This window comes from Sturnira hondurensis, unplaced genomic scaffold (genome assembly GCF_014824575.4).
Source record: "Sturnira hondurensis isolate 20B ecotype Veracruz unplaced genomic scaffold, ASM1482457v3 Scaffold0021490, whole genome shotgun sequence".
Classification (NCBI taxonomy): Eukaryota; Metazoa; Chordata; class Mammalia; order Chiroptera; family Phyllostomidae; genus Sturnira; species Sturnira hondurensis.
The window spans coordinates 2,913,702-2,940,470 of NW_028094121.1; the positions used below are offsets into that span (position 1 = coordinate 2,913,702).

Genomic DNA, 26,769 nt, shown 5'->3' on the forward strand with positions numbered 1-26,769 from the left:
TCTCGTTTTCAGGTACGTTAAGAGAAGAAAAAAGCTACCTTTTACATCTGCTCATATATTTGCCATTTCTTAATTATGAATATGGTTGGATTTAAATACACTACCACATTGCTATTTGTTTCCTTTTCATCTGTTTCTTGTCCTGTTCTGCTTTTCTGATTTCTTTTAGGTTAATCCAACACATACAGTAAAACACACATCTTTTAAGTGTATGATTTCATTGTGTAATCATCACTACAAACAAGATGTAAGTATTTCCAGCATTCTAGAAAATTCTCTTATGTCCTTTCCTATTTAATCCCCATCCAATTGTCCTGATGCAATTACTGTTTTATTTTCTATTACCAAAGATTAGTTGGTCTGTTCCTGAAATTCCTGTGAATGTAATAATATACTCAGAAAGACAATCATAATGTAATATAAATGTCTCTGACTTCTTTCATGACCCAATTTTGAGATTTCGACTGTTGGCTTTTTTTGTTATCCCACTTTGCCCTATCTTCGATATTATTGAATCTCTCTCTTGCTGTCTTCAATTTGCTGTTAAGCCATCTAGTGAATTTTAAAAAATTTTTTAACTTATTTTTACAAAGAGGAAAAGGGAGGGAAAAAGAGAGGGAGAGAAATACTGATCAGTTACCTCTTGCTCACCCCCAGCTGGGGGCCTGAGCCACAACCCAGGCATGTGCCTTGACTGGGAATAGAACCAGCGACCTCTTGGTTCATAGGCTAGTGCTCAATCTACTAAGCCGCACCAGCCAGGGCCCATGTAGTGAATTTTAAATTCTAGATACTGTAATTTTCAACTCTAAAATTGCATTTGGTTCTTTTTCTGCATTTTCATTTCTCTTCTAAGATGGCCCATCGGTTTATGAATTATGACCATCATTTTCTTGAAGTCCTCAAAAATGTTTTATTGTTTTTTTTAAATCCTCACCTGAGGGTATTTTTAAAAATTGATTTTAAAGAGGGAGGAAGGAAGAGAGACAATGAGAAAGAGGGAGACACATCGATGTGAGAAACATGGACTGGTTGACTCCCACACATGCCCTGAGCAAAGGTCAAACCCACCACCTTTTGGTTTATGAGATGATGTGTCAACCAACTGAACCACCCGGCCAGGACCAAACATGTTTTTTTTAAGATGTTTTTACATCCTCGTTTTCTAATTGGACGTCTGAGTCATGTGGGGGCTGTTCCTGTTGACTGCTCTTCTCCTTCTCTATGGGCTGTATTTCCTGCTTATAGTATACAAGTCTGATGTACACTGAGCATTGCGAATAAAATCTTTAAAGACTCTGGCCTCTGTTATTATTTTCTGAACAGGAGATTTTTGTTCTGTGAGGCAGTTATATTACTGGCTGATCATGAATTTGTGGAAACTTGACTTTATACAATGGTAGGATGGGTCTGTAAAAAGACTAATTTGTACATGGTGTGAGTAGGGGTTCAGGTTCATTCTCTCACATGTGGATTAACCAGTGGTCCCAGCACTATTTTTAAAAAGAGGATTCTTTCCTCATTGAAAAGTCTTGGCACTCTTGTCAAAAAATGATTGACCAGAGATTATTTCTGGACTCTCAATTCTGTTTTATTGACCTATATGCCCATCCACATGCCAATACAACACTATCTTGATTACCTTTGTTTTGTAGTAAGTTTAAAAAAAATTTTTTTTTGTTAATTCACTTTAGAGATAGAAACATTGATTTGTTGTTTCACTTATTTATGGAGTCATTGGTTGTTTCTCATTTGTTCCCTGACCAGGGATTGAACCTGCAACCTGTGTGTATCGGGATGATGCTCTAACCCAATAAGCTACTTGGCCAAGGCCTGGAGTAAGTTTTGAAAATGGGAAGTGAGAGTCCTCCAACTTTGTCCTTCATTTTCAGGATTGTTTTGGTTAGTCTGAGTCCCTTGTAATTCTATGAATTTCAGGATCAGTTTCTTGATTTCCACAAAAAAGTTGACTGGGATCCTGAGAGGGATTAGATCGAAGCTATAGATCAATTTGGGAAGTACTGCCACCCTGACAGTATTGTCTCCATGTCTTTCCATTTTTTTTAGGTTGTCTTCAATTTCTTTCACCAGTGTTTTGTAGTTTTAAGAATATTAGTTTTAGCCCCGGATGGTGTAGCTCAGTGGATTGAGCACGGGCCTGTGAACCAAAGGGTCACCTGTTCAATTTCCAGTCAGGGCACATGCCTGGGTTGCAGGCCAGTTCCCAAGCAGGGGATGTGAGAGAGGCAACCACAGTGATATTTCTCTCCCTCTCTCCTTCCCTTCCCCTCTAAAGATAAATAAGTAAAAATCTTCTAAAAAATAAATTAAAAGATTAAAAAGAGTATTGGTTTTATACTTATTGTTAAATTTATTCGTTTTATTTTTTATGCCACCGTAAATTATTTTCTTAATTGCATTTTCAGATTGTTTTCAAATATATGTTTTATTCTCTCTTCTCTTTCTGAGACTCCAATTATAAATAGACTGCTTTCTACCATTTCATGAGTAAAGTACTCTGGGTTTTTCCTTCAGTCTTTCCTCTCTACTTCAGTTATTATTTTTTTTTAGATTTTATTTATTTTTAGACAGGGAAAGGGAGGGAGTTAGAGAAACACCAATGTGTGGTTGCCTTCCTACATGGCCCCTACGGGGGACCTGGCCCCCAACCCAGGCACATGCCCTGACTGGGAATCCAACTGGCAACCCTTTGGTTCACAGCCCGTGCTCAATCTACTAAGCTACACCAGCCAGGGCTCTACTTCAGTTTTAATAATTTTTGTTGATATGTCTTCAGAGCCACTGACCCTTTCTTTTACAGTGTATGATCTACTGGTAAGCCCATTCAGTGAATTTATTTCAGACATTGCATTTTTCAGTTCTAGAATTTTCTTTTTTTTATGGCTTTTTAAATATTTTATCTATCTTTAGAGAGGAAGGGGAGAGGGAGAGAAATATCAATGTATGGTTGCCTCTCGTGCGTCCCCTGCTGGGAACTGGCCTGCAACCCAGGCATGTGCCCTGACTGGGAATCAAACCACGATCGTCTGGTTAGTAGGCCAGCACTCAATCCACTGAGATACACCAGCCAGGGCCTCAGTTCTAGAATTTTCATTTGTTTATCTAGTAATAATAAATTTTGTTACATTTACAACAGTTCTCTTGATTTTTTCTCCTTGATTATGGGCTACATCTTCTTTTCCTGTCTCATATGTTGATATTATACTTCAGGTACTCATCATCTGTGAAAGAACAGAAGCAAATAAAGTATAACCTGTCTTGTTTATTTCCCCAAAAGTACAATAGAAACCCTTTTCTGTAACTGTTAGAGACTGATCGTTCAGGTTCCTCTTAGAGTAGGGTTGGGGTTGACTGATTTCACCTGTAATTAGCCCAACCTCCAAACTTCTTGATGCTATCTTGTTTTATCTTGTCAGAATTTGTGCTGGGGAAAAGTTGGTTGCTTTTCTAGATATTTTGGGCTCACCTTTGGAGTCAGTTCCGACAGGGTCCAAGAATGTAATCACCACTGAGAATGTGTGCACAACTACATTATTTGTGCTTATCAGTCTCTTCTCCACTGTTATCTTCTCAGCAAAATCTGCAGGGAGGCCTTGGGGATAAGGGCCGAATTGTTGAACCAGGTGATTTGTTTGCTGTCTGTTCAGATTCCAAACTGCCCCTCATTCCATACTGTTGTCTTAGATTCAACTGAATTCCATCTATCCCTGCACTGAGGCAGGCCTCCACCCAACCTGTAACAGGAGCCCACCCTCCCTGGATTGGAAGCTGACCAGTTCTGTTACCTATAAATTCTTTCTGGAGTTCAGAGCTTCCCTGTACATACCACTTTTGGTTAGCTCCATGGAAAATTATGAAATATTTGGTCCAGGTTTCTCCCGTTATCACATTAGCAAAGGTCTCCAAAGGCCTTCTATAGAGTTGGAAGTGAAAGTTACAGATGTTTGATACCAGGCTGGTTACTCCACACTTCTAAGCCTCAGTCTCCTTATGGTGTAAAATGAGGCAATTTTGATGTACTTGCTATTTAGTTGGGTCGATTTTCATTGCAAGTGATGAAAACCCAACCAACACTGACTTAGACAAAAAAGGTAATTTATTGGCTCATACAACTTCAAAATCCAGGGCTAGAGCTAGTCTCGTGAAGGTCTTCACAGAGCTCACATTACCGTAAAGCTGTTTCTCTCTCCCTCAACTTGGCTGCTCCTGCTCCTCTTCATCTATTATCTTTATATTTCTCTTCTTGTAGTAAAGTGGGTGATTAGCAAATACTTGGTTGAATGAATAAAAAATGTCTTTAGCATCTATAAATGTGAACTTCCCCAGCATTAAATCCAGAGAAAACATCCCTCTTCTCTTCCAGGATCTAAACCAAGTCTCATTCATTGGCTCCAATTGGATCATGTGCCTGATTTGAAACATTTTTTTTTTAATCTTTAGAGAGGAAGGGAAGGAGAGAGGAAGAGAAACATTAATGTGTGGCTGCCTCTTGTGCGTCCCCCGCTAGGAACTGGCCTGCAACCCAGGCATGTGCCCTGACTGGGAATCAAACTGCGATCCTTTGGTTCGCAGGCCCACACTCAACCCACTGAGCTACACCAGCCAGGTGAAACATTCTTGAAAATACAGTAAGAAAAGAAAGTAAAGTGCAGGAATTATCTACACAATTTGCTGTCATTTGTTTTAAAAAGGGCAAAAAAGGTGTGTGTGTATAAGCAAATTATCTCTAGGATACTCAAAACTCTGGTTGCCTCTAGGGAGGGGAGCTCAATAACTGGACAAGATTTTTCATTATATATCCTTTGTACCTTTGAACCACATCAATTACCTATGGAAAATATTAAATGAAAAATTTAAACGTACTTGCCAGAGCATTCAGTGCTCTCCCTCATGTATGGAGTTGCTGCAGTCAGGGTTAATAAGCACAAGCCAGAGGGGTTATGAGTCCCATTTACCAGAGCGCAGGGGTGGAAGGGGCAAGCGCAATAGGTGATGCTGTTCTGAAGAAGTAACTTGCCCTCTCTGAGTGTTTTAACATAATTTATAAAGAAACTCCTGTCCCCAACCTCAGTTCTATTCTGTACCATTTAGTTGGTCAAAAAGATAGTCCTAACCCTGCTTGTTCTTATTAAAGAACTACTTAAAGAGCAGGAGTCTTGGAGCTGGCTACTTGCTTTCACTAGTTTATAACATTGCTGTGCTACTTTCGCAAAATACACACACACACACACACACACACACACACACACAATTAAGGCACAAAGTTGGCCACATATATAATGACCACAGGCAGCACTGCTTTGTCCCACAGCTGTTATGCATATCTGATGTAAGTAGAGGCTTTGATATCCAGTAAAGACATCAAGCCAGTGCGTCCCAACAAACACAATTAAGAGCTCTGTCACTCCGTTTTTGACCTTTGGGTAAACACAATCTAACGGGATTTGCTTTCCCTTCGTTCTACAACCCAGAGCTCAGGAATAAAAGGTATCTTTGAATAAAAGGGCATGTACTTATCTTAAGCCTTGATTAATAATATTCTGCTTCTCAGGCCTTTGTGATTGGTCCCTGATTTTCCAAAAATATGTATGCACTTAAAGCCATTGGGACTAAAATGTTCAGAAAAGTTCGTGAATACAGACCACAATAAAAACAACCTAATACAAGGCCACAGCACAGGATCTTGCTGTTAGGACTCCAGTTGGTTTCCCCATGATTGATTAGTGATTCATTTAAGAAAATGCTACTGGGCGGAAGATTTGCTCTATACTAAAAAATAAGCAGGACCCTGCTCACATGCCAAATCCCCTATTTCCAATTATGTACTTTTCATTTTGAGGAGAACCTTATATTCAAGCCCTACTGTTGACATTTATGATTCAAAATGCGGTAAGACTAACAATAAAGTCTGATCAGGAAATTACAAAAACAATTCCATTTAAAACATCATTTCTCCTGCTTCACCAAAAAAAGTAGGAATTATTCCAACCAAGTAGGTGAAAGACTTGTACAATGAAAACTACAGAACACTGCCAAAATTGAAAACATAAATGAAAGCTATCCCATGTTCATAATCAATCTATATAACAGACTTGTTATAAAGATGCCAATATGACTGACCTAAAGCAATCTACAGATCTGATTCAATCCCTATCCAAATCCCCCTTGTGTTTTTTTGCAGAAACATAAAAACCCATTTATATAGAAACTCAAGGGATTGTGAATAGCCAATATAATCCTGAAAAGAACAAAGATGGAGGACTTACACTGCCTGATTTTGAAACTTACTACAAAGCTACAGTAATCAAAACAGTATGGTATTGGGATAAAGACAGACAATGGGCCAGCACAGTAAAATACAGAAATAAGCTTTCAGACTTCCGGCCAAGATGGAGGCGTAGGTGGAAACACTGTGCCTCCTCGCACAACCAAATTTAAAGACCACAAAGTTTTAGTAACAAAAATGCAGCCAAAACACAGAAAATTGAACTATATGGAAGCCCTACAACAACGAACTGTTCACCCAGACCGGTAAGAGGGGCGCAGCCAGTGGCAGAGTGGGGTGTGGCAGGAAAGATCCCCTGGACGGACCCAGGCACGCAGGCAGCTATTGGCGGATCCCAGGTGCGGGGTAGCAACAGGCGGACCCAATGAGGGCACGAGGCAGCAGGCTGACCGGTCACACATTTATGCGCAGATAAACCAGGTGAGGGAGTGAGCAGTGACACAGACCGTGCCGGACCCAGTGGCGGGAGGCAGCAGAGGGCACTGCCTTTGCCCCTCTTTGACCCCACCCCCACATACAGCATCACAACCCAGCGACTGAGTTGCTCCGCACTGGTGAACACCTAGGACTCTGCCCCTCATACATGACAGGCGCAAACAGACCAAAATATGGCTCAAGAAGAACTCAAAGCCCCAGAGCCAAACTCTAAGCGACCAAGAAATAGCCAACCTATCAGATGCACAGTTCAAAATACTGCTGATCAGAATGCTCACAGAAGTGGTTGATTTTAGTCACAAGTTATAGGAACAAATGAAGGCTAAACTAATTGAAATGAAGGGAATGCACAGGAAACCAATAGTGATGGAAAGGAAACTGGGACTCAAATCAATGGAATGGACCAGAAGGAAGAACGAAACATCCAACCAGAAAGGAATGAAGAAATGAGATTTTTAAAAAATGAGGAGAGGCTTAGGCACCTCCAGGACATCTTTAAACATTCCAACATCCAAATTATAGGGATATCAGAAGGGGAAAAGAAACAGCCACGGGTGGAAAACTTATATGAACAAATAATAAAGAACTTCCCCAGTCTGGCAAAGAGACTTCCAGGAAATCCAGGAAGCTCAGAGAGTCCCAAAGAAGTTGGACCCAAGAAGGAACACACCAAGGCACATCATAATTACATTAGCCAAGATTAAAATGAAGGAGAGAATCCTAGAAGCAGCAAGAGATAAGGGGACAGTCACCTACAAAGGAGTTCCCATCAGACTGTCAGCGGATTTCTCAAAAGAGACCTTACAGGCAAGAAGGGGCTGGAAAGAAGTATTCCAAGTCATGAAATCCAAAGACCTACAACCAAGATTGCTCTATCCAGCAAAGCTTTCATTCAGAATGGAAGGGCAGATAAAGTGCTTCTCAGGTAAGATCAAATTCAAGTTCATCATCACCAAGCCCTTATTATATGAAATGTTAAAGGGACTTACCTAAGAAAAATAAGATAAAAAATAGGAACAGTGAAAGGACAGCACACTCACAGTTATTAACAACCACACCTAAAACAAAAGCAAACCAAGAGGACAGCTAGATCAGGAGCAGAACCATAGAAATGAAGAATATACATCAAGGGTTAGCAACCGGGGAGTGGGAGGAGAAGGTAGAGAAAATAGCATAGATGGTAGGTAGAAAATAGATAGGGGGGAGGGCAAGAATAGTGGGGGAAATACAGAATTTAAAGAACTTGAGACACGTGGTCATAACTAAAGGGGGGGAAGGGTGGGAGAGGGAGTGTGCAGATGGAGGGGAATGAAGAGGGGGAATAGAACAACAACTGTAATGGTATAATCAATAAGATATATTTTTTAAAAAGAATTCTTGAAAATCAAACAAAGCAAAAACAAATGGTGCTCAAAATCTGGATATACACATGCAAAAGAATGAAGTTGTAACCTTACCTAATACTATATTTTAAAAAATCATCTCAAAATGGATCCATGACCTAAAACTATAAAACTTGGAAAAGAGGGCAAAAGCTTCACAACATTGGATTTGACAATTATTTCTTGAATATGACATCAAAGGCAACAATAAAAAATAGACAAACCAGGAGCCCTGGCTGGTGTGGCTCAGTGGATTGAGCACCAGCCTGCAAAACAAAGGGTAGCTGGTTTGATTCCCAGTCAGGGCACATGCTTGGGTTTCGGACCAGGTCCCTAGATGGGGGAATATCAGAGGCAACCACACACTGCTGTTTCTCTCCCTCTCGTTCTCCTTCCCTTGCCCTCTCTAAAATTAAGTTAATAAATGTAAAAAAATAGACAAATTGGAATCCACAAAAATTTTTTAAATTTTATGCATCAAAAGACACTATCACCCGAGTAAAAAGGCCATCCACAGATTGGGGAAAATACTTGCAAATCACATACTTCATGCACTACTTAACAACAGGGATAAGTTCTGAGAAATGGGTCATTGGGTGATTTCATCATTGTCTGAACAACACAGAGGGCACTTACACAAACCTAGGTGGTACAGCCTACTACACGCCTGTACACCATGTTACTGTACTGAAGCTGTAGGCAACTGTTAACATAATGGTGCTTGTGTATTTAAACATATCTAAACATATGTACACTAAAAAAAAGGTACACTAAAAATATGTTATGAAAGATAAATAATGATAGACCTACCCGGGCACTTACCATGAGGGGAGCTTGCAGGACTGGAAGTTGCTCTGAGTGAGTCAGCAAGTGAGTGGTGAGTGACTTTCACATTCACGTTACTGTGCACTACTGTAGACTTTGTAAATACTGTCCACTTAGGCTACACTAAATCTACAAAGCACGGGATTAAATCAAGCATAAGAGGAAATGATGTGATTGAGAGACAGTGAACAAGATTATGAGGGTGCCGCCAGCGCAACATGGCACAGTTTTACAGCACGCTATTTTTATCCTAATCCAAGGACATTTTCTTCGCCTATTTTAGAGAGAAAGGGAGAGAAACATTGACTGGTTTCCTCCCATACCCGCCCAGACCAAGTTTGTGCCTGGACTGGGGATCAAACCTGCAACCTAGGTATGTGCCCTGACCAGGAATCAAACCTGCAACCATGCAGTTATGGGATGATGCTCCAACCAATTGAGCTACACCAGCCAGGGCACAAGGTATTTTTAGAAGTAGAAAAAGTACACTCTAAAATAATGGTAAAAAGTATAGTATAGTAAGTACATAAATAGCATAGTCCTTCCTTATGAAGTATTGTGTACTGTACATAATTACATGTGCTATACTTTTATATGACTGGAAGCAAAGTCTGTTTACACCAGCATAACCACAAACATGAAAGTAACAGAAGCTATAATGGCTACAACGTCACTAGGCAGCTCCACTATAATCTTATGGGGCCATTGTCCTATACACCATTGTTGACCAAAACATGACTCTGATAAGGAATTAGTATTCTAAATATATAGAGAATTCCTAAAACTCAACTAAACTGGATTCAAAAATGGGCACAGAGCCCTGACTGGTGTGGTTCCCACAAACTGAAAGGTCACTGGTTCAATTCCCTATCAGGACACATGCCTGGTCTGCAGGCCAGGCCCCAGTTGGGGGCATGCATGCAAGAAGCAACTGATTGATGTTTCTCTCCCTCTTCCTCCCTCCCTTCCCTTCTGTCTAAAAAATAAATAACATCTTTTTAAAAAATGGGCAAAGAACTTGAATAGACATTTATCCAAACTACGCAAATGGCCAATAAGCAGATGAAAAGATGGAATACCACTAACTAGAGATACACAAGTCAAAACTATATGAAGATTCCTTTAGATGGCTACTACCAAAAAAAAAAAAGAACCCACACAATTAGTTGGTGAGGATGTGAAGAAATTGGGAAAGTTTTGCACTATTAGGAATAGTGCAAAGGAATGTAAAGTGGTAAAGCCACTGTGGAAACAGTAGAGCAGTTCCTCAAAAAAGTTAGAATCACAATTACCTTTTTATCAGGCAAATCCACTTCAGGGAATACACTCAAAAGAAGTAAAAGCCGTGTCTCGAGGAGATGTTTGTGCACCCATATTTCCAGCAGCAGCCGTCACAATAGCTAAAACACGGAAGCAACCCAAGTGCCCATCAACGGAATGGACAAGCAAGGTTTGGTACATATATAGAGATACTGTTCAGCCTTGACGTGTTCCAGAAAATTGAGGACATTATGCTAAGTGAAATAAGCCAGTCACAGAAAGAGAAACACTGTATGATCCACTGATACGAGGTATGGTGTTAGAGTTGTCCAAATCCTGGCGACAAAGCGGAATAGTGGCTACCAGGGAAGTTACTGCTCAGTGGGTACTGCTTCAGTTTTCCAAGCTCGGGGAGTTCTGGAGATGGGTGGTGGGCATGGCTACACAATGTCAATGTATTTAATGCATGGACCCAGACACTTAAATATGGCTAAGGGGGTAGATTTTGTTAGGTAAAATTGACCATCATAAAACAAAGTTGGGAAAAATGCTACAGGATATGAGATTCCATTTATAATGTATTTCCAATACATATTAATTTTATAACATTCATATAATATATGAATATATTATGTGAATATTATATTATATATTATAATATAATATATTATATGAATATATGAATATAATGTATTATATATGAATATATTATATTATATATGAATATAATATGAATATTATATAATATATTATATTATATATGAATATATATAATAACATTCTATATAATATATCCAGATTTTTCTTTTAAAACTCTGTTTCTAGCCCTGGCCAATGTGGCTCAGTGGGTTGAGCTTTATAGCCTGCGAACTGATTCCCACTCAGGGCACACGCCTGGGCTGTGGGCCAGGTCCCTGGTCGGGGCGTGTGAGAGGCAACTGATGGATGATCCATGTTTCTCTTGCAACCGATATTTCTCTCCTTTTTTTTCTCCCTCCTTTTCCCTAATAAATAAAAATTTTAGAAATGAAGTGTTATATATATATACACCACTGATGTTAAGACAGCAAACTGAAGCAATGGCACTTCTTCTACAAAACTGTTATCCGTTTAGCCTTAAAGTCACAGACTTCGCAGACCTCACGCTAAACACACAGCCAGTTTTGCTGCCTCTCCTTCTCGGCCCACGTCTATGCTCTATGGAAAATAAACCAGAATCAAAGTACTAAAGAACACTGCAACTTCTTAAATGAGTCACCACCTTTGAAGCACCTCATACACACTGAACATTCATTAAATGCTCATTATTATTCCCTAGATGTTAGTTTTTAAGGCATAGGTACAAGCATTTTTTCCAAACTTAAAATGTAGGTTACAATCTCATTACAGAAAAGTATGATCCAAAAGAAAATAGAATAGCATGGAGCATTCTTTTATTTTTAGACACTTTCACAAAGAGGTTGTCAGTATATAAACTTCCCAGCAGAAGAACAAACATGGAACTCAGCCTCCAGCACCGGCAGCTGCTCTGCTCAGGGCCTAGGGGCCTCCTCCTTGCCCGAGTGGTGGGGTGGAGGCGTGTACTTCCCCTCCTTTATTAGCTTGTCCCGCTGCCTCATGATGGTACTCAGTCGTTTCAGCTGTCGAAGGGAAAAAGTATTTAAACCAGGAGGAGATATACACCAGAAAGTGAGCACTGGAGAAAATGAAGCAAAATTGGTTTCATTTTTAAACTACAGAAGCTCTTCATCCTAGAGGGCCTTTGAGATGAAACCCGTCTTTAAAAAACTAACTTGAAAGCACTTACCAAGCTTTTAACAAATAAACTTCTGGTATATACAAAAATATCTCCTTGGAAACTAGTAACTAAAATGTTCCTATTACATATAGGAATTCAGATATTTACAAAAATAACAAAAACATACAAGTCAAAACCTTTAGTACTCACACATACTAAAATCTTATCATTTGTTTGTTTGTTTGTTTGTTTTCAGAGAGAGGGGAAGAGGGAGAGAGAGAAACATCGATGTGCAAGAGATACACCGCTCGGTTGCCTCTTGCATGTCCCCAACTGGGGACTTAGCCCGCAACCCTGACATGTGCCCTGACTGGGAATCAATCCAGTGACCTTTGGTTCACAAGCCGCACTCAATGCACTGAGCCACACCAGTCTGGACTAAAATCTTTTAAAATAGTAAAAGCTGAGATTATACGTAGCTTACACATTCCTGACCTCTCTGCATGAAGGTGGCACTACTGCTGGTGACTGCTCGCTGGGTACGAATAAACAGAAGCAGCCAATATAAGGTCTCTTTTTACCACACTGAAATTAAGACCTGATGTACAGTCAGCTACTAGTCACTGTTGAGCCCTGAGTTCTGCCTCTTCTCAGACAGGACACTCCCAGCAAATGAAGTCAAGCTATACCAGACTGTGTGAGTGCCATAATTCACATGGATTCTGTGACAAGAAAATACACTCACTAATCACGACTGCATTATTCATCGGCTCAAAACTCAATGGCTTCCCATCTTACTGAGAGAAAAAACTGAATTCTTCCTTATAATGACTTACGGGGCCTCATAAGAGGCCTTGCCTCTCTGACTTTATGTCTTAACACCCTCCCCCTAGCTCTCTCTGCTCCAGCTCTGGGACCTTCGCACTGGCTGTTACCTCTCCCTGGCACCTTCTTCCCTCGTATCTACTTGGCTCACTTTCTCTAAGTTTCTGCTCAAATGAATTCTGTTGCTGAACTCCTCACTGACTACCCTGTTTAACAAAAAGTGGGGGGAGGGGGCCATAAGGGGACTAAAAGGCAATTTAATAAATAAAATAAATTTTAAAAAGAAAAAAATCCACTTGACTCCCATGTTTAGTGCTTTCTATCTTTTTCCTGTTTATTTTTCCCCACTGTACTTATCAACATCCGACACACTATTTTCTAATTTGTTTGTCAAATCTTTGCTCTCTGCCCCTCACCCAGCTAATAAGCTCCACTAAGACAGGAACTTTTGCTATTTTGCTTACTACTATATTCCATGCCTAGAATAGTTCATGATAAAATAGAGGATCCAATAAACATTTTTTTTAGCAAATGACTACATTTTCACAAAAGCATAAAAATTAGTATATTCAGCCCTGGCTGGTGTGGCTCAGTGGATTGAGCACCAGCCTGAGAACCAAAGGGTCACTGGTTCTATTCCCAGTCAGGACACAAGCCTGGGTTGTAGGCCAGGTCCCCAGTAGGAGGCATGTGAGAGGTAAACACACATTGATGTTTCTCTCCCTCTCTTTCTCCCTCCCTTCCCCTCTCTCTAAAAATGAATAAATAAAATCTAAAAAAAAAGAATTAGTATATTCCATTAAACACCCCATCAACTTTAAAGAATTAGTCAGGACAGAACTTCAGTAGAACTCTAGGTGTCCTAAATCCTGACATAAACAGTTACCATTTTTATAAGACTGCATTCTTAATACTACTCTGAGAGTAACATTAAACCCTTCCCGCCCTGGCTGGCGTAGCTCAGTGGATTGAGCACAGGCCAGCGAACCAGAGGATCGTGGTTCGATTCCCAGTCAGGGCACATGCCTGGGTTGCAGGCCAGTTCCCTGCAGGCCAACTCCCAGCAGGGGACGCATGAAAGGCAACCATACATTGATGTCTCTCTCCCTCTCTCCTTCCCCTCTAAAGATAAATAAATAAATAAATAAAAATAAAAAAAAAAAAAAAAAAAAACCCTTCCCCACAGAGGACTAGTCATGGCTGAGCTATCGCCACCGCGGATTAAATCTTCCCCTCAACTAGAGCCAATCACCATTTGGCATGGTGGATATAAGCACAGGCTCTGATTGCCAGATTCAAATCCCATTTATACCACTGAACTAGCCAATGACCTCAGGGAATGGCCTCAATTTTTCCTTGCTTCAAGTTTTTAATTGGATAGGAGGGGAAGTAACAGTAAAGCAGTTTATAGGATTGCTGTGAGGAATAAATACTGTAACACTGAGAAGCCCAGCAGTTAGGGCTTGATTCTAATTCCCTGAATCACTAGATTCTTTGCCTAGGGGGCAGTATGTAGTCACTTAAGGTGACCCCTAAAACAGCAACATATCTATTCATAAATTCACAGGATGAGGAAGTGACCTTGGGGCAACTCTTTAGTAGTTCCAGATAAGGAAATCAAGACAAAGTGACTTGCCTGAAGTCACAGAATTAGTGGTGGCAGAATCACATCAAAACCCAGCTCTTCTCTCAATCCAGTATTCTTTCCACCTCACTATACTGCTTCCTCTTGGTGTAAATTTTTTATGATGAGCCAAGTTTTATTTTTTAAAGATTTTATTTACTTATTTTTAAACAGAGGGGAAGGGAGAGAGAAAGGGAGAGAAACATCAATGTGTGGTTGCCTCTCACACACCCCCCTACTGGGAACCTGGCCAGCAACCCAGGCATGTGCCCTGACTGGGAATGAACCTACGACCCTTTGGTTCTCAGGCTGGCGCTCAATCCACTGAGCCACACCAGCCAGGGCAAGATGAGCCAAATTTTAATCTAAGCATGAAGTAATGGGTCCACGAAAAGAAAAGTCAAGTCACGATGTGAACTAACTAGCTGGTAGGTGGCCAAACACAGCCCACTCACTGTCCTATAATACACACTGCACTACACTATTACTCACTTTAATGACTGATACTCCTGCAGAGATCAATACAAAATTATGACTTCATACCCCCTCTCATTTCTTCCAAGTTTGGCTTCACTTTAACCACATGTTAACAGCAGATATTAAAAGAAATTTTAAATTTTTATAGGCAGACTGGTGTGGCTGGGCCCAGTGTTGCCTGGTCGTCATCCCATGAAATGAAAAGTCACTGGTTCCATTTCTGGTAAGGCTATATGCCTGGATTTTGGGTTCGATCCCAGGTTGGGGCACTTATAAGAGGCAACTGATCAATGTTTCTCTCCCTTTCTCCTTCCCTTCCCCTCTCTCTAAAAATAAATAAAATCTTGAAAAAATTAAATTTTGATACAGATAACTTTGTAATAAATTTAACAGAAAAATCTAAACGGTCTCCCTGAACTCCAAGAAACTGTTACATCTGGAGCACAGAAATAGGTAAAATAACAGCCAACACCCCAAGATTTCTTCTATGAGGGAAAGAGCACCCTATATGCCAGGTAACTTACTCAACAGGACAGAGACGCCATGTGTTAACACCCTTTCTGCCCCCTGCATTTCTGGTTAGGCTCACCTAAAGCAATCTCATTAACACCTCCATCTGCCCCAGAGTAGCGAGGAATCATAGGCTGTTTTATCAGGTTCAAAGTAATAGACTAGCAGGCTTTTAACATGTTCCCCAATGATTTTTACCCAAAGATTTTCACAGACAAACATCCAAGATGGGTTGATATTCTTTGCTTTATAATCTACTGCAAAAGAAGAAAAAGACACACATGTAATTTCTACTCCGATGGCTACAGCAAGGTAGAGTACGAAGACAAATCTGTGAGAAAGATGAGGAAGAACATGGAGGAACAACAGGCCCTCCTTTTCCCAACTGGGAAAATCTGAAGGCATTTAACTTCCTTAACATGGTAACCTACATAGAGGTGTTTCACCACAAAAGCCTTGCCAATTCACATTGGTCAAGTTGCTGATCAATGACCAATTTAAAACACTGAAAAACAGCTTCAAAGAAATAAGGAAGTAACTCAGCTCCCACCTCCATCCCCTCCTCACCGTTTTCTGCCGAAGCATACATTCTAAAAAATCATCATATTCTATCTTGCACTCTTTCTCTGCGCGGATAGTGCCAATTCCATGTGCACATTCTATCCATTCTTTTTCAAAAGCATGGCACCGAGACGGAATCCTGTGCGGCTGCTCAGCACTCTGGATTGTCATCCAGCGGTCTAGGTTAATGCCCAGCCTTTTCTGAATATCAAAGAAAGGCATGGCTGAAACAGAAGATAAAAAACATATAATGTCATAAAAGTACAATCAAATAAGAAATTTCGAAGGAAAATAAGATTATGACAAGTAGCCCTCTAAAGACATTTTACATTGTTCTCCCAATTTCCTCTCACCAAATATTTTCATTAGATTCTCCCAATTTACAGTAGATGAACAATTGCTGTGCTTTCACAAAACCCAAGGAAAAGAGAACTAGAACTAAAAAAAAAAATGAATACAAAAATTCTTTCTATATTGATAAAATAATACTTATCAAAAGTCAAAAAGAGTGCTTATGTTTTGACTTAATCCCAATTCTTTGAGACAGAGCTAAATAACTGAAAAGAACAAAAAAGCACAGGCACAGAGAGATTTCTTTACATATTTCTACCCATATCAATTTAGATAACACCTCCTGTGAGAAGCCATCCTGATACTGGCGACCCTCCTTTAGGAGGGCACATCATTCTGAACTTCCCACAGGAGCACTGTGCACACCACGGTCAAGGACTATTTACTTGACTGCCTCCCCCATTGAACAATGAAAGCGGTGAGGGCAGGGACCAGATAGGAATTCAATAATAATTTGTTTAAAAATATTAATTTTAAACAACTGAGACATAATTAAATCAGTACCTACTTTGAATATGATAAATATTCATATTTATCATATGAATAATATGATAAATATGGGGGGAGGGGATAATACACATGGGACATACATTTTAATATCAAATAGACATACTACAATAATGCAAGCAAATCTGCAAAAGACTGAAACAAACACACATACACACACACACACACAAGGCAATAGTTATGTACGAATGGTAGATAGACAGGTGAATTTAATTTTTAAATTTCATACCAATTCTTTAAGTCATTTACTGAATAATGACGTTCCAGGCACTGGAATGGGTTGGGGATGGGGGGTAGGGGGGAGAAACAGCTGCAACGTAAGTACCAGAATGCAAACACACAGGTAATTTGGAACCCGAAGGAAAAAACACAACAGGGTTTAAGAGCTCAGTGGAGGAAACCCCAATTCTGCTCAGAAGGCTTGAAAGTGCCTTTTAGGATGGGCTGAGTTTGCCAAGGGAAGGCCAGTGGGCACAGCACCAGTTACTGGAAATGTCTGGGGGACACTGAGGACCGAGACCTGGCTGGCACGGAGAGTGCATACCGGGAAGAACGAAATGAGCTGAAGTGATGGGCAGGGCCGCAATCACACAGGGCCTTGAAAGCCGAGAAAAGGAGCGTCGGTTTCAAGTTAAGGATCCGAAGGTCAATGCAACAGTTTACAAAAATCTCAATTTGTAAGGAGAACCGAGAAAGGTGCCTTCTACAGGCTTCGCTGACGTTGGCTGTGTGGGCGAAAGGGGTTTGGGAAAGCCGAAAACGCGCCCAGAGTTCGGGCCAGAAAGAACCGACACCCAGCAAGCCAAAGTGAAATTTGTTTTTAAAAATCTCGGAATAAAGTCCCTTCGTTTTAAACCCCGCGCCCCCGACCCCCACACACACCGCGGAAATGTGCAAGACCTACCGTCCTGCCGCGGTGCCCTTGTCCGTTCGCTGGCCGCGAGTAGTAGAGGACCAGCTGGAGACGCGAAGACCTGCCGCAAAGGACGGCAGCAGTGCGACGCTTGCAGCGCGACGTCGGGAGTAGACCTTTCTCTCGCCCTCTCGCCCCGGAAACCATAGGAACCAAACCTGTCGATCTGCGCCTGCGCAGCTGTGTGTTTTGTTCTCTGGAGATATTGCGGGTGGGTAAACTGATTTTCCGGTAGTAGAGTCGAATTAGAGACCTCCCAGCGGGCAGTGAGTTCCTGCTGCCTCCTGGCACTCTGTCAGGCACTCCCACATCATCTTTGATTCGCGAGGGACTTGACCAAGGCCACACGAGTGGCAGGCTCCCCTTCAACCCAGTAGTGTGGTTAAGCTCCACGCTAGGTGGGTTTAAATTCTGGCTCCGTCATTTCGCTGTGACCCTGGACAGTTTCTTAACCTCACTTCACCTCCGTTTCCTCAAATTAAGATTAAAGTATTACCTTAAAAGGAAATAATAGTACCTACAGTGTAGGGTTGCCTTTGGGGATTAAATAAATTATGTGTTAAAGCTCTGAGGCTGTTCCTGGAACGTGGAAAGCTTCCTATGGTAACCGCAGTTCTTTGATGTCTCAGTTTCTAAAGTTTGCGGATTCGGGAAAGTTGACGAAAACTGCCGTCGTCTGCCTTGGAGAACCTCCAGTGGCTTCCTTTAAGTGTGCCAGGGCCTCCGAATTGGTGTGTGTGTGTGTGGGTGGGTGCCACAAGGTGTGCGTGGTAGGATACACTGGGGGCGTGGGAAGGAAATACGAGAATACTTCCGTCTAATCTTTTAAAAATTTGTGTACAAATGTTTGTGAAGTGTGTAAACATAACTGCAGTGGTGCATAAAAATAACTTATAAATAAATATTTATTGGGGGAATGGGCTGAAAATTTCTTTTCCTTTTAAGTGACTGTTTTCAAAAACGTTTAGACAAGTCCAGCCTTCCAACATTCCCAGCCTCACTGTCCGAAATCCCCTCTGCCTGATGCTCCACCCCAGAGCTTGTTTCAGTGTATTCCAGGAAAAATCCTACCTTTGATTTTTTAATCCTTTCCCCAGGAATGACACCGTTTCAACCCCATTTCTATTTTTGCATGCCAGATTCCTGGTTTAATTCAGGACTTTGGTGTTGTTTTTCCCAAAAGAAGTTAAATACCCCTAAGCCCCAGAGTCACCCACTCTGGAGAGAATTCCTAAGGTCCCACAATTTACTGGTTTTATTGAAGCGTTCCAAGTCTCCCTTCCTTCCCCCTATCAGATAAGAGTTTCAAGTCAACTGGAGTTTCCTGAGCACCAGTGTCCAGCAGATATACTGGGGGCTTATAAAATTGTTAATTCAATGGCCCTTTCCCACAAAATACTAGCGATAGCCAGGTATTGAGCTACCACCCTTGGCACTTCTCCCACTTTCTGGTTTGTGTTGGAGACATCCCCTTCCCGGCCATTCAGGCAGGAAGCTCTGACGTTCTAATTTGCCTTTCCCTTATCTTTCATCCATTATTTAATTACTGCCCAAGTTCTCCAAATATTCCTTCCACAGGTTTCCAATTCTTCCTTTCTGCCTCCCAGCTCCTCACTTCAATCTCTTTTTCACTGACTAATCTTCCTCAAATACTAATTTTATTGTATTCAGATGGCCAATTCAGATGCCTCCGAGGCCAAACAGAGTTCGCTCTAAGGGAATGAAAAGGAACGCATCATGATAAATGGCAGCTGGTACTGGCCTCGACATGACTGATGGGAGGAGCGGTGGGGAGTGAGACAAACTGGAGGGGCCTATGTCTGTCCTGTCTAAAGGCAGCAGCCGCCACTCAGCTCCATCCTATTACTGTTGAGAGAATCAGGGCCTCAAATTGTCAAATCCTCCTATTTTTCGAGAGAAGCCGGACATCTTTTGTTATTGTTTAAACATGCTATCTCCCACTTTTAAAATGTGAAACAACTAATTTTTTTTAAAGTGCTGGCCAAAAGAAACCCACATTGAAAATGGCCTTTGTGCTGCTTAATTTTAACCCTTGGGTGGAGGGAGAAGTGAAGGTGGGGAAAGCAGTTGACTTTGAACTATGAAGTCTCTTTCCATCTAGCCCTGGTCCCTTCTTACCCTTATTGTTTGAGTTGTTTTTCTAAAACTCGAATCTGATCATTCCAAATACACTTTCTGAGCTTTTACCACATGCCACGGTCCTGTTGAGCTCTGGGGATGAATAGTCAATGCTACGGCAAGTGATAAAACAGAAAGGCGAAGTAAACGAGAGAACACAAAGAAGGTTGTCATTCATACTGCTGGGACTATGTTTGAGGGGTTGGTGTAAAGAAAAGGCCCAAATCTTGAGTTTGGCATTCAAGACTCTTCATGATCTGGTTTGTTCCCATTTCTAAGTCCTCAGATCCCATGGTTTACCAGCCCCTACTCAAGCCCCTTGTATTCTCCGCCATCCAGAATAGCTCTCAAGCCTCCAAACTGCAGGAACAGGTTCTTCTGCTTTTAATGATCCCATCTGCTCAAGCCACCTCCCCAGCCTCCCAGGTGAATGCCTAATCCGTCCAGATTGTATATCATGCCATTTTCTGGAGGGTTCCTGAATTCCGCACATACTAATTCCGCAGGCATTTACTAGGCCTTTCTTGAGGTCCCTGCAGTCCTGTAAGCTTCTACTATATTGTTGACTGTTGACAACACCACCCCCTCCCTGGGGCCTTGAGTGTCAGCACCCTGTGAAAGATGACTGGGACCAGGGTTCTTCTACCAGGCATGTACTGGAAAACTACAATGCCCAGAAACCTCACCTCAAAACTAAGCCTGCGCTGCTGCTACAGTGACCATGGGACCCACTGAGATTGCGCGTGTTGTGCTTACATCACAAGTGAAGTAACTCTCAATGTTAGCCGCTCCACGTCGTCCCCTTATACTCATAACCACCTCCCAGCATTGACCTTTTCATTGCCTTGCTTTGTGGATGCATTGCTTCGTGAAAGTGTGATTTTTTTCAACAAAATTAAAAGACTTGATTGTCAGAGAGGCTGTCGCTTCTTCCATTTTGTGTTCGGGAAACCGGGGCTCCCAGACCAGGTGGAACTTTACCAGGCGTTCACGGCGAGCATTCTTCCAGAGCACGGCCTTGTTCATTCCCATCTTCAAGGCATAAAAGATGGCCCCGTGACCTAATGGAAGGTGCCCATTCCCACACCTCTGAAAACCAGCCTCAACTGCTGCGTGAGCACAGGCCGTATATGAAGTCACTGTTAAGTCTCTGCTCACAGTACTTCTGTCCTTTACCTGCAGGCTTTCCTCATGTTTACACACCTCTTACTCAGTCATAACCGAGAAAAGCACTAATGCTACTCTTCTACAGATAGCCCATCTACCATTTAGCTGATGAATTTTAGCACACTGGGAACACGAGGCCTGTCTGATACTGATGCCACACAGACTTGAATAAACTGGACAGCTGGCCTTGGATCCCAGCACATGGGGAAGACAGTGTTTGGAATCTTCCCCCATCCTCAGCCCATGAGCCGGGAGCTATAAAAACCAATGAGCAAAGTAATCTGAGAGAGAAAGTAATGTGTCCCAAGCCTGGGCTGTAACCAAAGTGACCTTTTAAATAAAAAAAAAATTTTTAAAGGGCCATTTTGGGGGGTGGAGAAAATACCAAGTTGAAGATACTGCAAGACCAGGAGCCACTGAAGCAAGTGGAAGGAGGTTGTGTCGGTGCTCGGCTGTGGAGGTAACTAAATGTTGCTAAGCACTCCATCCCTAAAATGAAGTCCCCTCATTCTGATCCATGGTGCTGCCTCTTGAGTTTGATTAGGCTTCCCACATAGCATTATATGAAGAAAACACACCGTTAAGACCAATGGGGCAGTCTACTGCACCTGACATATCTCCCATGATAGATTAACATACTGGAGTCTAGTTTTTTTAAAATATTTTATTTATTTATCTTTAGAGGGAAAGGGAAGGAGAGAAACATCAATGTATGGTTGCCTCTCGTGAGTCCCCTGCCGGGGACTGGCCTGCAACCCAGGCACGTGCCCTGACTGGGAACCAAACCACAATCGTGTGGTTTGCAGGCCTGCGCTCAGTCCACTGAACCACACCAGCCAGGGCTGGAGTCTAGTTTTAGAGACAAATATAGCTTTATTAGTGAGTGAGCTTTTCTAAATATCGACCGGAGTAATTAAACTACCTGGCAGGAACCTGCCAATGCAGCTAAATAGCCTTTCTTAGCAAATACCCTGGTTTCTCTCCGGATGCACAGAATACTTACCAAAGCGAGTTTCATCACATTTCTGACATGGGCTGTGAGGCTTCTCTGGGGTGGGAATTGTGTCTTTCTTACCCTGGCTGCAGAGGGGCAACCTGCAGAAGGCTGGAAATCACTTGCTCTGACAGTTAAGGAGAAGAGTTGCAGGTAGAGCACTGATGACTAGGAGAGGAGAGGAACGGCCACATAATTCACTTAGAAACCAAAAACAGAGAGCGAGATTATCACCAAGGTGCTACCAAGAGCTCCATAGTGGAAGAGTTTATCATACAGACACATAGACGCATCGGATAGCGTTAGAGAGGTGTAAAATGAGGTGCTAAAACGAAGTACTGTGCAGGCAGCACACTTCCTCAGAAAGGTCTTCCCTACAATCCCATTAGGCATCTAGTTACAGTGGTACCTTGGCACTCATTAATTCGTTCTGATGAGTGGGGAGCCAGTGATGATTGACGAAGCGTTTTCTCTTGTGGGGTGGTGTTGAGACTCATACAAATTCTAGCAAGTGTGACGATTGGCAAGTAAGCGCCGGGTGCTGAAACATTCTTTTCTTGTCAAAATAAGACGAGTACCAGGCTTGATGAGTTCTGAAGCCAACAGGTACCGAGGTACCACTATACACTTTATCATTACCATTTGGTTTTCTTCAAACACTTAAATCCTGCATTAACTTTTTACCACTATGCCTGTATTGCTTCACAAGAATATAAGCACCATGAGAGCAGGGACCTTATCTGACAAGCTCAGTGATATAGTCCTAGAGCCTAGAACAGTATCTGGGAAATAGTAGGTGTACAATAAACATTTAGGGAGCAGAAAGACAACTACCTCTTAAGTAGGCATTTGTCAAGCGAAAAGATTTAATTCCAGGCACAAGTACAATAAGAGCACCATAAAAAGTGATTGGCTGAGTTGGTCCTGAGGACAGTTGGAAAGGAAAAAAATTATTTATTTTGTATTTTTTAAAAAGATTTTATTTATTTTATAGAGAGGGGAAGGGAAGGAGTAAGAGAGGGAAACATCAATGTGTGGTTGCCTCTCATACACCCTCTACTGGGGGACCTGGCCAGCAACCCAGGCATGTGCCCTGACTGGGAATTGAACCTGTGACCCTTTGATTCACAGGCCAGCACTCAATCTACTGAGCCACACCAGCCAAGGCTGGAGAGGAAAAATTTTAAATAATTCATACAGGAGCTAACCAGTGCCTTTAAGAATAAGTGGATTTGCCTTGGCCTGTGTGGCTTGGTGGGTTGTCATCCTGTGGGGCAGAGGGTTGTCAATTTGATCCCTGGTCGGGGCACATGCTTGGGTTGCAGGGCACATACTAGAGGCAATCAATTCATGTTTCTCTCTCTCTCAGAACCGAAGAAATAGAATCTTAAAAAAAAGAAAGAGCCCTGGCTGGTGTAGCTCAGTGGATTGAGCGCAGGCCTGCGAACCACACAATCTCGGTTCGATTCCCAGTCAGGGCACATGCCTGGGTTGCAGGCCAGTTCCTAGTGGGGGACTCACGAGAGGCAACCATACATTGATATTTCTCTCTCCTTCTTTTCCCCTCTAAAAATAAATAAATAAAATCTTAAAAAAAAAGAAAGAAAGAAAATAGCCCTGGCTGGTGTGGCTCAGTGGATTGAGCACAGGGTACTCAGTCCTTTGACATAACATAACATGTGCTTACCTTTCACATAACACTTTAATCATGTTAAAGTTAATGCATGATTTAAGGAGTCACTGGTTCGGTTCCCAGTCAGGGCGTGTGCCTGGGTTGCGGGCCAGGTCCTCAGTAGGGGACGCATAGGAGGCGGCCACACATTGATGTTTCTCTCCTGATCTTTCTCCTTCCCTTTCCCTCTCTTTAAAAATAAATAAAATNATTTAGGGAGCAGAAAGACAACTACCTCTTAAGTAGGCATTTGTCAAGTGAAAAGATTTAATTCCAGGCAGAAGTACAATAAGAGCACCATAAAAAGTGATTGGCTGAGTTGGTCCTGAGGACAGTTGGAAAGGAAAAAATTTATTTATTTTGTATTTTTTAAAAAGATTTTATTTATTTTATAGAGAGGGGAAGGGAAGGAGTAAGAGAGGGAAACATCAATGTGTGGTTGCTTCTCATACACCCTCTACTGGGGACCTGGCCAGCAACCCAGGCATGTGCCCTGACTGGGAATTGAACCTGTGACCCTTTGATTCACAGGCCAGCACTCAATCTACTGAGCCACACCAGCCAAGGCTGGAGAGGAAAATTTTTAAATAATTCATACAGGAGCTAACCAGTGCCTTTAAGAATAAGTGGATTTGCCTTGGCCTGTGTGGCTTGGTGGGTTGTCGTCCTGTGGGGCAGAGGGTTGTCAATTTGATCCCTGGTCGGGGCACATGCCTGGGTTGCAGGGCACATACTAGAGGCAATCAATTCATGTTTCTCTCTGTCTCTTAGAACCGAAGAAATAGAATCTTAAAAAAAAGAAAGAGCCCTGGCTGGTGTGGCTCAGTGGACTGAGCGCGGGCCCAGCCTGCGAACCACATGATCGCGGTTCGATTCCCAGTCAGGGCATATGCCTGGGTTGCAGGCCAGTTCCCAGCAGCAGACTCATGAGAAGCAACCATACATTGATGTTTCTTTCCTTCTCTCCTTCCCTTCCCCTCTAAAAATAAATAAATAAAATAAAATAAAATAAAAGAAAGAGCCCTGGCTAGTGTAGCTTAGTGGATTGAGCTCGGGCCCATGAACCACACAATCTCGGTTCGATTCCCAGTCAGGGCACATGCCTGGGTTGCAGGCCAGTTCCTAGCGGGGGACTCACGAGAGGCAACCATACATTGATATTTCTCTCTCTCTCCTTCCTTTCCCCTCTAAAAATAAATAAATAAAATCTTTTAAAAAAAAGAAAGAAAGAAAATAGCCCTGGCTGGTGTGGCTCAGTGGATTGAGCACAGGGTACTCAGTCCTTTAACATAACATAGCTTACCTTTGACATAACATAACATGTGCTTACCTTTAACATAGCACTTTAATCATGTTAACATTAACATGGTAACATGGTAAATCATGGTAACATTAACTTTAATGCATGATTTAAGGAGTCACTGGTTCGGTTCCCAGTCAGGGCGTGTGCCTGGGTTGCGGGCCAGGTCCTCAGTAGGGGACGCATAGGAGGCGGCCACACATTGATGTTTCTCTCCTGATCTTCCTCCTTCCCTTTCCCTCTCTTTAAAAATAAATAAAATAAAATAAAATAAAAATTTCTAAAAAAAAAAGTGGACTCGAGAATCTATAGCATGAGCAGCTGTAGAATTAAACTGGATTAACTGAGGGCCAAAAACAAGCCAAAGGGAAAAGGATCTTTGAAAGTGTGTCTATGGGAAGAGGAAAGGTAAGAATAGATTCTTCAAGGGCCATGGTCTTCTTAAGGCAGGCAAAACCAGAGCCATATTTAATCATCCTTCCCAAGCAATGCACAGGCTTTGGTAATCGCTAGATAAAGAGGCTAACTGGTCAACCTGTCTCCAGTTTGTTATTTGCTCTTCTGTTCTGTACTTTCCCCCAAATTAGTTTCCCCAAAACTTTTCAGATTCCCACACAGTAAGGACCAAACTCTTAGTAGTCAATGCCCTTCATTATCTAGCCCTTATTACCTAACTTTAAGCTCTCTTCCTAGGATCTACATGCGTTTTCTACTCTGGCTAAAAAAGATGTCCCTGCACACCATGATTTCCCGTCACCTAACCTTCGCTCACTTCAAATTCCAACTCCTACTTTTGCCTGAGCCCTATACATTCTTCGAAACCTTGCTTGAAATCTGCCTCCCCAAATGAAGCCTACTTAGAACCATCTCTTTTCCTTAGTCCACTACCTATACCACTCATGCAACATTAGCAACTTTTTATCTTGCCTGCTTATATATTGGATTGTCCAGAAAGTTCATTTTTTTTCTGTAAGATGGCTGTAATAGTGCTTAGTTGCCTTTAACTTCATAAAACAATTTTGTTAGATTGTATTTGTCAACTGTCTTATCAGCATGCATTTAAAAAAAACAACAAACTTTATCTTGCCCTGGCTGGCATGGCTTGGTGGATTGAGTGCCAGCCTGCGAACCCAGGTGTCACTGGTTCAATTCCCAGGCAGGGCACATGTTTAGGTTGTGGGCCAGGTCCCCGGTGCAGGGAGCATGAGGCAACCACACATTGATGTTTCTCTCCCTGTGTTCCCCTCTCTCTAAAAATAAATAAAATCTTTAAAACTTATCAAAGTTGGTGAATTTTTGGGTAGCTATTCTAATATTGGAGATGGAAGAAAACAGGGAACATTTTCAGCATATTATGCTTTCTTATTTCAAGAAAGGTGAAATGCAACTGAAACACAAAAAAAAGATTTGTGTAGTGTGTGAAGGTGCTGTGACTGATTGAGTGAGCATGTCAAAAGTGGTTTGTGAAGTATCGTGCTGGAGATTTCTCACTGGGCAATACTTCATGGTTGGGATAAACCAGCTTAAGTTGATAGTGATCAAATCGAGACATTGAGATCAACATTATACCATGTGGGAGAGAGCCTACATACTCAAAATATCCAAATCAATCGACTTACTAGTGAAAATGAAAAATGTGTCTTTTATTTTATGGAAAAAGCCATATGGACTTTTTGGCCAACCCAATACCTTATTAAACTGAGCTTGCTTCTCAGGGGTCAAAATCCAACTGACTAAATATTTATGTTAATTCTGAGTCAGGTATGGAGGATATGAAACACA

At 41.8% G+C, this 26,769-nt stretch overlaps 1 protein-coding gene and 1 long non-coding RNA gene across 2 annotated transcripts; both read right to left on the bottom strand.

Annotated features, from left to right (window-relative positions):
• Positions 1-8,946: 8,946 nt before the first annotated feature.
• LOC118977672 (uncharacterized) lies at positions 8,947-10,817 on the bottom strand. The gene is made up of 2 exons (XR_005064579.1): positions 10,242-10,817; positions 8,947-9,078 (listed from the first exon to the last, which is right to left on the bottom strand). It is a non-coding gene; the product is annotated as an uncharacterized LOC118977672 (long non-coding RNA).
• An 803-nt stretch (positions 10,818-11,620) lies between these two features.
• On the bottom strand, positions 11,621-17,814 carry NDUFS5 (NADH:ubiquinone oxidoreductase subunit S5). The gene is made up of 3 exons (XM_037032622.1): positions 17,707-17,814; positions 15,951-16,168; positions 11,621-11,849 (listed from the first exon to the last, which is right to left on the bottom strand). The coding sequence occupies exons 2-3, from the start codon at positions 16,164-16,166 to the stop codon at positions 11,742-11,744; spliced, it is 324 nt and encodes a 107-aa protein (XP_036888517.1). The 5' UTR covers positions 16,167-16,168; positions 17,707-17,814; the 3' UTR covers positions 11,621-11,741.
• Positions 17,815-26,769: the final 8,955 nt, after the last annotated feature.

Bases quoted from the DNA above. Each gene is read 5' to 3' on its own strand.
- NDUFS5 (XM_037032622.1), bottom strand. From the start codon at position 16,166: ATGCCTTTCTTTGATATTCAGAAAAGGCTGGGCATTAACCTAGACCGC. The intron at 11,850-15,950 runs GTGAGGAGGGGA...TCCCTTCGACAG, and splicing joins GTATGCTTCGGCAGAAAACG to CTGAAACGACTGAGTACCAT.